At 43.4% G+C, this 14,253-nt stretch overlaps 1 protein-coding gene across 1 annotated transcript; it reads left to right on the top strand.

Moving 5' to 3' along the window:
- The first annotated feature begins 5,651 nt into the window (after positions 1-5,651).
- Positions 5,652-10,534, top strand: isl2a (ISL LIM homeobox 2a). The gene is made up of 6 exons (XM_063196270.1): positions 5,652-5,754; positions 6,185-6,374; positions 6,835-7,097; positions 7,956-8,239; positions 9,100-9,267; positions 9,738-10,534. The coding sequence occupies exons 1-6, from the start codon at positions 5,697-5,699 to the stop codon at positions 9,852-9,854; spliced, it is 1,080 nt and encodes a 359-aa protein (XP_063052340.1). The 5' UTR covers positions 5,652-5,696; the 3' UTR covers positions 9,855-10,534.
- The last annotated feature ends 3,719 nt before the right edge of the window (positions 10,535-14,253 follow it).

Raw genomic sequence — 14,253 nt, forward strand, 5'->3', positions numbered from 1 at the left:
GGGATCGAACGTGCGACCTCGTCAACTACAACGGTGCGGCAATGGGAGACACAGTACGATACCGCTGGGCCGAGAGACCAGTCTTTTGGCCCAACAGCACGAGACTGTATGAGGCTATCGGAGGGAGGTTTACGAACGTTCCAATCCACGCCAACTCTGCTAGTTAGCCTCCATTACACTGGCACATCTCTATAAGGCAAATAAAATGCCTAATAGGCTAATGCATCACATGCCAAAAAGACAGCCCATCTTACAACACTTTCTTTCTTTCTTCCCACTTTTTCTTTTTCTGCCTACTTTCCAGTTGTGTTCTATTGACATTATACAGGTAGCCACCAGGGGCTGTACTGGGGGAGAAATAGGGGCCCGGGCACTTTTGACTTAAAGGGGCCCCTCATAATTTGGGGAGCAGAACTGACTCACTGGTGGGCCCCACACCCTCGTGGGCCCCGCACCCTCGTGGGCCCCTATTTTCAGAAATGTAAATTTCTGAAAATAGGGGCCCACGAGGGTGCAGGGCCCACCGGGAAATGCCTGCTATGCCAGATGGCCAGTCCAGCCCTGTAGCCATAGGGGCCCACGAGGGTGCAGGGCCCACTGGGAAATGCCCACTATGCCAGATGGACAATAGGGGCCCACGAGGGTGCAGGGCCCACCGGGAAATGCCCGCTATGCCAGGTGGCCAATAGGGGCCCACGAGGGTGCAGGGCCCACCGGGAAATGCCCGCTATGCCAGGTGGACAATAGGGGCCCACGAGGGTGCAGGGCCCACCGGGAAATGCCCGCTATGCCAGGTGGCCAGTCCAGCCCTGGTTGCCACACACAGAGGAAGCCACACACACACACGCAGACATGAAGGCAAGCACGCAGGAACACAGGTACACACACAGACTTCTATTATAACTATGATATCTTCATCTTCAATCTTCCGGATGACAGCTTGGCGTCGAGGAGCCTTTCTTCAGCGTCCATGGTTTGTCTGTCAAACGGAAAGGTTTTGCATGTCATTTGATGCCCAAACATTCAAAGTTATTTACAAATGTCCGTAGAGGATTAACTTGGTGTGGCAGACACAAACCAAACAATATTTTACGCAGATGTACAACATGAAAATTGGAGCATTCTGAGCTCTCATACAAAAGCAATGTTGATACCGAGTATTGCTGACATGGATTATGTTTTGCCAAACGGTACGCCGACCCCAAAGACACATCTGCATGTTCTGTGTACAGCTCTGTTTGTAGCCTAACTTCCCATTTGTCTTTAATTGCGGCTACATTACAACGTGGTGAAGTAACTTATAGTAAGCTAGGTCTTTCGCCACTCGGCTGGCTCACGTTAGATGCTAAGCTAAAATTATTATGGTCATCATAACAAGCTCTTCAAGGTTTCGTTAACCCAAAGTATCATTTTATTAATAGCATGGTATATTTGCCATACTTACCGATCACCAGTTCCATTTGAACTTGTGTTGCTGTTTTTATGACAATCAAGGGTTTCTGTGTCGACCAGTTCCACAGCTGAAAAGTGGGTTCAATATTTCTGCTGGGGACGCCATGTCATATTCGGGTGGGAGGGGCGGGACATGTCTTGAAGTGTCTGTTTGTGGATTGGCCGGCGATGTCGACCTATCAGCAATGTAGCTCAACGTTGTCAAGGTGATTATTATATTTCCGCATTTTTGGGGCGGAAGAAAATCAGCCGCGGTTGCTTCAAAACCGTTGAATGGAGTTCTATCGAACTCCGCAGTCCAGTTATACTATACACGTCAGTGGAACACACACACACCCGTGGAAACACACACAGACAGGATAGAGGTGGTTATTGGCAACAATCTCACGATACAATACACATCCCGATACAGGGGTCACGATACGATACTTATTGTGATACATGTGCATCACGATACAGTACATCCCAATATTTTAGCCTTTTTTGTTTTTATTCTCTTTTTTTACATTTTTAAGAAAGCAGGCATATGTATAATCAAATGTTACTTTTTTGTGTTTCTGTAGAGCAACAGTTACACTGTACAGCAGTGTTTCCCAATACTGGGGTGCGTGCACCCCTGGGGGTGCGCGGTCTGTCACCAGGGGGTGCGCGAGCTGAATAGAGCAATGGTGGATATGTGTGTTTTTTTTCCAGCATTAATGAACGTCATGTAGTTTTAATTGTTTGATGAACTATATCCTGGAAGAATCCGTCTGAAGTGCAATTTATAACTCCTAGACTTGTCATGCAATAAGTTCCATTGTAATGTGACAGAAAAAAACGACAGGTCGATTGAAAATCAGGATTACCCAAAAATGTGCGGTGGTGCAACATTCGCTTAGGGGGTGCGCGAACCACATTGAGATGTGAAAGGGGGTGCACAGAGAAAAAAGTTTGGGAACCGCTGTGCTAGAGTATGTAAAACACGGCCTTCACACAGCTGTGGCCTACTGCTGCTTAGGAAGGAGCAACTGTCAGATGCAGTTTCAGCAACTTGATAAACTGATTGTTTGTTGCACATGACATATCGATAGGGGAGGAGGAGGGCGCATTTGGGCTTGCATGCCCACGGGGACCCCGGGTTCGAGTCCGACCGGGGTAATTTCCCGGCCCTCCCCCATCTCTCTCTCCCAATCATTTCCTGTCTGTTCTCCACTGTCCTGTAAGAATATAGGCCAGACGGCACCAAAAATACTTTAAAAAAGAAGGGGAAGAAAAGAAAAGAAATATCGATACTGATGCCTCTCCGACGACGCTTCCCGATACCGATATTTTGAACAACACAGACAAGGCCATATCGAATACATAGCAAAAGATGGGCTGTCTTATACACACATGCATGCACACACGTACACACGTACACACGTACACACACACACACACACACACACACACACACACACACACACACACACACACACACACACACACACACACCACCACCACCTCCACCACCACCACCACCACCACCACCAACAACAACAACAACAACAACAACAACAACAACAACAACAACTTGTTTATCATTTATCTTTTTTGAGGATCAATAATGTAAGGGATTTTACCCTTGTTTTGTACAAAAAGATGGGTTTTTTATCTTGATTCCAAACTTTGTTTTCTTTTCTCTTGGACGTGGATCTTTGAATGTACATCAGCGTTGGCTGGTTAAAGGACCAGTTCAGTCCATTTCAACATGCACTTGTAATGCTCACACTACCCTGGACTTTTTTTTTCTTTTTTCTTCTTCTTCAGCCTTTTCCGAGATCTTGGTCATTGTAATGGGGGCAGCGCTTTGTTTACATTAAAAAATATATATTTGTATTTATTCCCAAAAACATCCGAAAGGTTATACAACATCAGCAGACAACTAGCAAACAGCGCTACCTTTTGGGAAAATATTTGGAGTAGGCCTATTAACGCTGCCCCCATTAGAATAGCTCATATCTCGGAAAGGGCTAAGCCGAAAAATGTGGCATCACCGGGTACTGACAAGTCAAGGGTAGAGTGAGCCATACAACAGCATATTGAAATTGACTGAACTGGTCCTTTAAGTTTGGAAAGTAGGCTGTACATATGGCAAAGCGGTGCGCCTCTCCTCTGACAAAAGGACTGGACTGCAAGTGCATGTGACAGGGAAGAGAGACTATCAGGGAATCCCTCTGAATAATTTACCGGGCTGATGGTTTGTTTGTGTTTGTGTTTGTTTGTTCACCAGATGGTCGCTGTAAGTGGAATTGCCTTTGACATCATGTATGAGCTGTATGATGAACCAAAGCTGAATAGGGTTTACACTACACACAGTAGGATAGAGCAGAGAAGAGATGAGTGTAGTTCAGACTCTGCTCTACACATGCCCAGGACATGAAAACAGGCATCACATCAATGAGGTGTGTTTAGTTGGAGGCCCATTGAACTGCAGTGGCCAAGTGAAGGACCACTGAAGAAACTCCACAACAGAAATGCTCTCCTCCTTCCCGTAGCATGGGCTGAAACGACTCTCTAAAGAAAGGAGTTTTTTTCAATGCGCACAGACGTCCTGCCGTCATGAAACCGGCATGATGCAGTCTGAGTAACAAGAACCTGGATCTTCGTTGGTCAATTTGTGTACTGCACTATTTGTTGTTGTTGTTTTATTTTCATTTGCATTTTGCATACAGCTTTATATATATTTATATTACGTCAGGTTAACACCACAGTGCATCTTATTTGTAATCTGTTTTAGACTGATCTTTATCGGCTGGAAAAGCGATTCGTATTTCAGGTGCGTAAAATGCCACCGATGATCCAAAATCACCCATTAAGAAATAATTAATTCTGTTCTAATCGCAGTTCAGCCAGATACAAAAAAAATCAAAATGTATATTTTCAGATTTAAATTGTAGGAAATTGGCTACATTTGTCAGATGTGCGCGATGCATCCAATTCCATTTACCTCGGCAATAAATGCATTAAATCAACAGCACCCACCAGGGTCAAAAGAGGAGTTCGAAACTGCTGAGCAGTGTTGCTGGATGTAGGTAGTTTAAAAGGTGAATTTATTTATTTACGGGTTAAGGTCAATGACAGAGGTGAGGTTCGACGCACGGTGACCCACAACCCAGGCGCACAGAGGATTCATCTTTTCAATCTCGGTGAGCTTGCGTGCGTCAGCATTGCAGCTTGGATGGAAACACACATTTGCTATATTTGTTCCCTCCTCCAAGTTTTCCACCTTTCTAAATTATTTTTTAAAGGTGAAGTTGAATAGCTCTTGTACACACTCTGCTAGTGGTGAAAATAGACAAACCCTCATTAGGCAGATTAGGCCCTACATTTGTGTAGATCAAAACAGAATCATCAGAGGAGATTTTATAGTTCATCGAAAATCACAATGAAAATCAGTCCGATGACAGAAGCAATTTCTCTTTTTTATTATTTGAAAAGGCTGGAAAATACAATGTCATTCGTTAAAGTGCTTGATAAAAACGCGCGCGTGTGTGCGTCTGTCAGAAGCAATGCAAAAAACGGTGTATTTTTATTCCCCATAGCCGAGTTTTAAAAATGAATGGTTAGTGCGAGGAAAATGTATGAATTTGAATCGCTTTGAGGAACATTTGAGAAACATGATCTTGGTCTCCTTGCTTTACCCCTCTTTGCCAGCAGGGGGCTCTAGATATGCGGCTATGTTTAAAAAGATGCGCCTCTAGCCTTCAACATGCTGCAAAATTTTGGAGAGCTATATTTAAAAGCTCAGGCCAGGCGCTTGAGCTTACATTCCACAGAGTGTACTGTATGCGGTGGAAAGTGTTTAAATATAATTGTCATCTAAACAACTTCAGTGGGAGGGATAAGAATATGGATATTTTTAATCCTGTCTGTGCAAACGGAATAGTTATAGGCTACATTTGGCAGAAAGAGGAGGCGTTTCAAAAAGCTACGTCATTGAAATGCTTTGAAATCGCTTTAACAATGCTAGCTTGTCGGTGGCATGAATGTTTGTTGTCATTTCCTCGGCAAATAGCCCATACAGTGCTGGTTATACCTCCTCCTTAGCCCCCGAGTGTATTCCAATCCAAGTGTTCACCCGCGTGACGTCAGGCTGCGTGTAGGACGTCTCTTCCCACTAGGCTAGTCGCTGCTGGGCTAGAAGTTATTAGTCAGCTTAGGACGGGGCAGTTTCCCATTCCGATTTCTTCATCTGTCGCCCTCTGCGCTATTCCTCCTGTATGGTGGACATTCTTCTCCATTCTTCTTTCTTGGGTGATATGGGGGATCATTCCAAAAGTAAGTCCCGTTTCTCCATCTAACTCTGCGTGGAATTTTGGGTCGTGTTTTTGTTAACAAGTCATTGATTTACTACAGGCTTGTGTTAATGTCTTTGCATGGGTCATATTAGCTAAGAAAAAATACAAGAATATGCACCTCTGACTATGATGGCGAGACTGAACAGGTGCGAAAGCGCATTTTTATTTCAATTATGACGGTCTCCGTTCTGGACTTGGTGATCTAGTAGTTGCACTGCAGCGCGCATAAGAAAGTTACCAAATCATGAGCAAAATGTCAAATGAAGGGAAAGGACTAATATGGACACACTCGGGCGATCCCTAAAAGCTGTGCGTAACTTACTGCTCTAAATGCACGGGGGGTGTCGATGGCAGTGTCAGGGGAGCCGGGCATGCAGGTGGAGTGCCTAACATTAATGTACATTCTGCAGAGAAGCCCGGAATCGCTATGTGTGTCGGCTGTGGAAGTCAGATCCATGACCAGTACATCCTGAGAGTCTCCCCGGACCTGGAGTGGCATGCAGCCTGCCTGAAGTGCGCGGAATGCAGCCAGTACCTGGATGAGACGTGCACTTGCTTCGTCCGGGATGGCAAGACCTACTGCAAACGAGATTACGTAAGGTAGGGGTTTTCTCATTTTTTCCCTGAAGAAAATGTGATTTCACAGCTTTGGAATTTAGAAGAGGCCCTCTCAAAAGTAGAGCTGCCTCCAAAGATTGACGAAAAATCAAGAAATTGGATTCACTGTATGGGGAACATGCGTAATGGAACTTAAACAGAAACAAAAAATAGACAAAGTTTCTTTGGGAACACTATGAATTAATTTGAAGGGATAAACACGAACATACATGGTCTAATAAATAGGGATTTCATTGTACTGACCAGAATTATTAGGCTATTTCCAAAAAAAATATTTTATTATGTGCCTTTATAGTTACAAGTAGGCCTATATAGTTCAAAATAACAGCTAATCCACCTGGAAATGGATAAGTAAATAATATTGAATTGGAGCATTACGCACATATTTAAATTAGTCTATAACGTCGAGAATTTAACTTGGTCCACATTTCCTTTCCACCAGGCTGTTCGGGATAAAGTGTGCAAAGTGCAACCTCGGCTTTTGCAGCAGTGATCTCGTCATGAGAGCCCGGGATAATGTTTATCACATGGAGTGCTTCAGATGTTCCGTGTGTAGCCGGCATCTCCTCCCCGGAGACGAGTTCTCTTTGCGGGACGAGGAGCTCCTGTGCCGGGCCGATCATGGCTTACTCATGGAGCGCAGCGCCGCGGGCAGCCCCATCAGCCCCGGAAATATAAACTCTGGCAGATCGCTACACATGACAGGTCTGTACAACAACCTTTACTGATTATGCCGATAATAATAATAATAATAATAATAATAATAATAATAATAATAATAATAGCAATAATAATAGGAGTAATAATAAAAAAAACAATGCAGGCTAGTTTAAAAACAAAATAGTTTTATTGAAAGGTTTAAAATAATAATAGCCTAATGTTCTGACTGTGGACCAATGGTTGACAATGTCGTGGCATTAATGCCACATCTTTCACGTGATTAACACAGGCCTATAATTGGTAGCACAATTGTTGTTGGCAGGCCTCTTAAGATGAAAATGATTAAGACAGCTAAAGTAGGCCTATATGCCTATTTCTATTCAACTTCACTTAACTGTTCAGTCACAAATTATTTTCCTAACAGATTGTTTGGACTGGGTGAAAAGTAATATTGTATACGCTAAATTGCAACATATTTACAAAATTAGTGAATCCTTGTCGCTCATGCTTAAACTGGTAGCCTATGCCGGTAGGCTATGCTTGAGCGATGGAAGTGAGATTTCAAAAATCTTAATATTCAGGGAAATATAGCCAACGTAACTGAGTTTAACTGCTTTTCAGACCATGATGTTCGCAGAAAAAGACCAAAAAAGTTTCAGTCTGTGTGACGACATGAATCAGACCTTGGTTATTTTATTGAATTGCTCAGAATCAAGGAATGTCCAGATTGTCCGATTGGCTATTAGCCTACAAAATGCAATCCTTACATCTTGTAATACAGTTCAGTTTTGTATTTCTCAGCATTGTGTTGTAATCCACACAGAGCAGGAATAAAGCCCAGACCTGCAGAGAGCAGAGAAGAGAAGAATTAGGTTTCTCACAACCCTCTCCTCTCCTCCGCAGATCCCGTACCGGTGCGACAAGCTCCACACCGAAACCACGTCCACAAACAGTCGGAGAAAACCACTCGAGTACGGACAGTGCTGAACGAGAAGCAGCTCCACACACTCCGGACCTGCTACAACGCCAACCCGCGGCCGGACGCGCTAATGAAGGAACAGCTGGTTGAGATGACGGGCCTGAGTCCGCGGGTAATACGCGTCTGGTTCCAGAACAAGCGCTGTAAAGACAAGAAGAAGGCGAATCTCATGAAGCAGCTCCAGCAGCAGCACCACAGCGATAAAACCGTGAGTGTTGCTATTTTCTCTGTTCTTATTATTGCTCACAAAATTGTGAAAATAGGCTACAGATTGTGTAGGCCCATGTGTGCGTTTGCGTCTGTTTTTTTCCCCACCGGATATGGGCTACCCATGTGTAGGCCTCTAGTTTGTATATTTTGAATGCAAGTTGGACACCAAAAACAAATCTTTCTAAATTCAGATTATGTATAAAGAGTAACTGTACAGATTCAGTGCATGTATGCACACTGAAGGGCAGCCAGCCATCATATGTCCAGAAACGTACTGATGTGTGGAGAATGCACTGGTGGGTGTGAGGGAGTGCGTGTACGTGTGTGAGCGTGTGCCTGGGCAAGCATGTGGGCGTCATTGTGTGTGTGTGTGTGTGTGTGTGTGTGTGTGTGTGTGTGTGTGTGTGTGTGTGTGTGTGTGTGTGTGTGTGTGTGTGTGTGTGTTTTTGACAGGGGGTGGGGGATCGGGTGCTGGCGCGTTTAGTATATGTTTGGCTAAGCTTCTATTGCTAAAGGGACTAAAGTGTTGGCTGAAACTGTAAATTGCAAGCTGCCCTTTGCTTTTGCATATAACTTCAAATTGTTAGGTGGCATACGGGCAATCTGTAATGATTGCCCCTGGACTATATAGTAGCATATATAAATATACATCAGTCCCTGTCCATTTCAGAGAGTGTAGAAAAGTAAGAATGAACATTCGACAGAGCATGCGTAATGTGCGTAAAAGTGGAAATTGGTAATGTGCGTAAAAGTGAAAATTGGTAATGTGCGTAAAAGTGAAATGCATTGTATGTCATGAGGTATTTTGCTCACTCTCAGGTTTTCTTGCAAACTGATCTGATGCACTTGGCCCTCCAGAATCTGCAGGGTCTAACAGGTACGCCTCTGGTGGCTGGCAGCCCCATCAGACACGACAACACTGTACAAGGGAATCCAGTCGAAGTGCAAACCTATCAGCCACCGTGGAAAGCCTTAAGCGAGTTTGCCTTACAAAGTGACCTGGACCAGCCCGCCTTCCAACAGCTGGTGAGCACCATCCCCTCATCTCATCTCTCTCATCTCTCTGACGCGGCACTTGACAAATGTAGCATGATTTCATTTTCACTTGCTCGTTTTTAACGTGGCATGTCTATAATTCAAACCCAAAGCACCCATTTCAGAATACACTCTTAAAAGACTAACATATGTTTGCACCAATCAACATTTTTAATTGCCCAAAGCGGAAAAAAACTGTCTGCTCCAACTCTCCAAAGCTCTACACATGACTTTTTAATATCGAGCACATTGCATCAATTATTATTTTATTGTCCAGTTTTACGGACGCCATATTCAGCACCAAGTGTCTGAAAATGGTAATATTAATCTTGCACCGCAGACACACGCAGACACATGTATAGTTCTGCTACGCTTCCACATTAATAAGGAAGCTCTATCAGGATGAGCCATTGGGCGCAGCTAGGGATTCTGTGTTAATTCCTCACCTCTCTCTCATATAGGTGTCCTTTTCAGAGTCAGGTTCCTTGGGCAATTCGTCAGGCAGCGATGTGACTTCCCTGTCGTCGCAGTTACCGGACACTCCAAACAGCATGGTCCCGAGCCCCGTGGAGACGTGAGAGCGGGCCATCACCGGTGGCCTCCGTCCCAGCATGCCCCCGCGCGCCCTGCATGAGAACAGATGACCTCACAACCTCGACAAAGAAAAAGGATTAATAAAGTGACAGCAACACGATGGATGGATCTTTATTGTGAAGATACGGTTTGCCAAAAAAATCTACGGAGGGACTTGCCCGGGCAGATTCAAATTTCCTAACCTGTGGCGTTACACCTGAAATGATTTCCATGGATCTCATCAAAGCAAGAAGACACCCCGAGGAATACAAAATATATTTTGTTTTGGGTTATGGACAAGACTTCTTCTTTTACTCTGTTTTAACAGTATTCAGTAATGGCCATCATTGTATAAATTTATCATCACGTGAAAATTATTTCCTAGTTCGTTGAGGCAGGAGAGACACATATTTGTCCTTTGCGCATGACCTCCGCAGATGCTGTAAAACTGACTCTTGTAATATATTTTATCTTAACGGATGGAAGACTGATTGTTTGAACTTCTCAAGAAAAAGTAAGTTATTGTTATTTATTGTCAGGACGTCCGTCCGTACCAGAATTACGAAATGGAACTTAATAAACCATGTTAAGTGCTGTTTATGTCTGGAGAACTCTGCATGACCAAACATATGGACATCTTTATTCAGAAGATATGACATTCATTTATATGGACAGACTCTTGTTTACGTCAACACTTTATTGACAGATAGAAAGACTGTTAATGAACTTAAACATGTCCGCAAAGAATATGCCAAAGACATGGCAGAAGGAGTGGTTTAAAATTAAAATTAGTGAAACTGTTATGAGCGTGCAGCATATTTTGCGTAAACTTCAGAAGAAAACAAAACTACTTTTTTATTTGGTCAAGGTTCACGTTTTGACATCTTCAATTTGATCAAGACGCATCTTTTTATGAAATGGGATTATTGTAGCCCACTGCATGCAATGGCGTGTAGATATTACGTTTCTTCATTTTTTATTTGTAAATCTCTGCTTCATCGAGGACCCGCATGTTGACCAATGTTTTAACACCACGATTTCACAGCGATTATAAAGCAGCTACTTATACCTGATGTTGGGTAATGCTCTGGAGCCAGTAGTGTAGGCGTTTTGTGTAGGCAAATTGTGCAGTGATATTTCAGGTTGAATTAACACTGCAACATGTAATAGCCTACCGCGCACAGAACTGAACACAGAGAAATCCCCCATTATCTACCATATTATTTTGCATTTCCCCCCGAATATGCATTTTATTTGTAATATAAACGTGAGAGGAAGGTTTTTTGAATGGCTAATTAAAATCCCATCACCTCGCGGATATTGAGCGGGCCATATACTGTCCCCACAAACCTGCAGTCCTCCATCCCCTGTCCCCCTTTGGCTTGTGAAGGCAGAAGTCTAGACAGGGGGCAAGGATTGGCGGTCTCTTATCTGCGCTTGGCATCACCTGCAAATGATACATTGAATGGAGCCACAACAAACCCGCCTCTCTTTTAGCCGGAGACTTGGCTGAAGGGGACTCCCTCTCTCAGCCGGCGCACTCTTGCGTGGCTTTGGTTTATTTTCATTCCGAGCGCTAGCCGGCGCATAGAATAGCCCCTGGCCATGGGAGAGAGCTCAGGTCAAGCAGCGTCTTGACATATCAGACCTCTCCAATTTGTTTAGCAGCACGACGTTCCAGATCGGATGGGGGTGAATGATCAAACTGTGATCACTGTCAGTCCATTGAGAAAATCACACCCAACCCCGGCATCCCAGAGAGATGTGTCAATGTGGACAGTTTGATTTTTGAAAGGATTTCGTTGAAATGAATATGGGCCTATTGGGCCTATTTTGTCTTATTCAAAAAGATTATTTTCTGTGATTGCACAAGAATTCTTCGACCTGTCCTGTAAAGGGCGTGAAACTAATTATGTTAAATTGGTACGCCCTATTGTTAAACATTGCACACTGGACCAGCAAATTGGGAAAATGATCCAAACGCACAATAGGCGATGTTAATTGGGGACTAATTGAGTTATGTGAGGAATGTGGACGGAAACAGGTCGGAGGAGCTGCGATAGTAAGATAAGATATCCTGCTGAATGACAATATGCATTGCCTCGGAATTCTTGGCTGGGTGACATTTAAGATGACGGGGGGAACACGAAAATATAAACTTTGCCACGGAGTGTTGAATAAATCATGAGAATATCAGATCTGGCTAATTACACCATATCACAAATGGCGACTGCCCTGCTTGCGGCTATTAAAGCAAGGCCATTGGAAAAGAAAACCACATCTGAATATTGATAGCCTACTTCCCTGTTTCCCTTGTCGCACTAATTGTCGGTAATACGCAAATACATTAGATGCGTAAACAATTGAAGAAAAATAGAACTGCGCAAACGGCGTCTGCATTTGGCCCATCATTTTAATGGCAAGAATCAAGTGACATGTTCAAATTGTCTTAGGTTGTTGAAATTCTTATGGTCGCAATGGCTCGAACTGCAGCATATTCTTTTTGATAGGCCTGGCTAAAATATCAGATCACAACTAATCAAGAAAAACACTGACCTTTCCCTCAATTATTATCAACAATGTATGGCTAACGAACGCTTTTAGCCATTTCCAAATAACTAATAAAATGTTCCACAAAACGATGCTGATGTTAGGCTAGGTCTACTTCTTAAAATCAATAAACATAGTCCAGGTTGTAACACAGCCCATTTAAAAACATTGGAATTGATATCGGAGCTACTTATCTCATTAACAGAATGGTAAGCCTATTTTGGGTTAAGCAAGTATGGTCTAGGCCTAGTCCATAAACTATTTGACTCTAATAATTATTTATATAAAACAATAAACCAGAACATATTTTTTATTACAATAGTTATACTGTCTAACATATCTTTACTTTTGTGGGCATCTGTGGGTTGCTTTCAAATAGCATCTCACTGTGTCTCGTGGCAATAAAGCACTCTACTCTAATGCAAAAATGACTAGGCCTACATGAAGGCACGTTAATGACAGCCTACTAACACTCTGTGTTTTTTTTATTTTTAAATGATTATTGAACTGTCATTTTCCTATCCAGAAACTCAGCTGATTTGATCCCTCTCATTTAGCTAAAGCAAAGCAAACATAGCTGATCCCTGCATTATTCCCGCCGATTCTACCCGAGAGACCAAATGAAAATACATGTTGTAATTCCTCGCAGACAGGCACTTCAGAATTTCTCCGAAACAATAACAAATAGATGAGAGCAGTAGAAATAACTATTTCCCGAGCAAACGTCACAACCAGTTTCTGTCACCGAACAGATGGGACGAGCAATGTCAAGCCAGTTGTATCGCCAATAATTCCGAAGTAAAATGTAGGTTCTGTTGCCTATTCCAGCTGATTAGCATGACGCGGGTGGCCAATATGGTTTTGGTAACACTGTTGTCTGGCGGGAAAGGCGTGACTGGGGGCTCTGTTACCGCAGGAGGGGAATCATTGTGTAGTCCATTAACGCTGGTCTGAAATCACGGCAACCTATGGTTTTTACACAGCAGAACGAAAGCAGAACTCCCCTCGCCATCCGCTACTGTAGACATCGCTTCAAAACGGCAGAAGTTGTTGAGTGGCACAGGGCAGGCCTGAATCAAATGCAATTTAGCTGTTCTGTAAATGGGCGCTATTATTGGTCAGTTTCTCGAGTTTATTGGCGCAATTGTGACACTGTGAATAACCTTCACTGTGATGAGAACGAGTGGCCCATGTTGTGCGTAATTTTGTGCGCCAGATAGGATAGCGTCTCTGTTCCCTGACGGCCTCCAGTTATTGTTGATCGACCAGTCAGGATCAGGAAAAGACAGCTCTCACTCAGGCTGTGGTTCCAGTCAGTCAGGTGAGTTTGGAATAAGGAGAGCCAGTGTGTTTGCTGGCCCTGGCCTTAGGCAGAAGTAGTAGACATGCACCAGATTTCTGGGGCCCGAAATTATTTTACCTGGTCCCCACACTTTCCCCCTAACCCATTATCTAAACTTAAATCTATCACACCGGACTCATACTTAACTGCTAGGAGCCAATGTATGGAGTACTACACTATATGCATACAATAATATACATACATGAAATATATCCCCCCCCCCTCCCACACACACACACACACGTAAAAAATCCTTACATTGGCATACATCAAAAGTCGTATATTTTTGCAATGCTCTGCAAAAGTTGAAAAGTTCGTAGCAAGTTAAGGAAAAATACCTCTTAAAGCGATCATCCTGAAATGGGACCTATTTAAAGTTGAAACACAGACAGGGTCCATTTGTTGTCATGATTCAACATGAGCAGTGCAGCTCTGGTGTGGAACTAAATGTCTGGAAGAAACCATTATTTTGAATTTAATACATCCTTGTCTACATAAAATCTCACAAATCA

The sequence above is a fragment of the Engraulis encrasicolus genome, chromosome 4 (genome assembly GCF_034702125.1).
Source record: "Engraulis encrasicolus isolate BLACKSEA-1 chromosome 4, IST_EnEncr_1.0, whole genome shotgun sequence".
NCBI classification, from domain to species: Eukaryota; Metazoa; Chordata; class Actinopteri; order Clupeiformes; family Engraulidae; genus Engraulis; species Engraulis encrasicolus.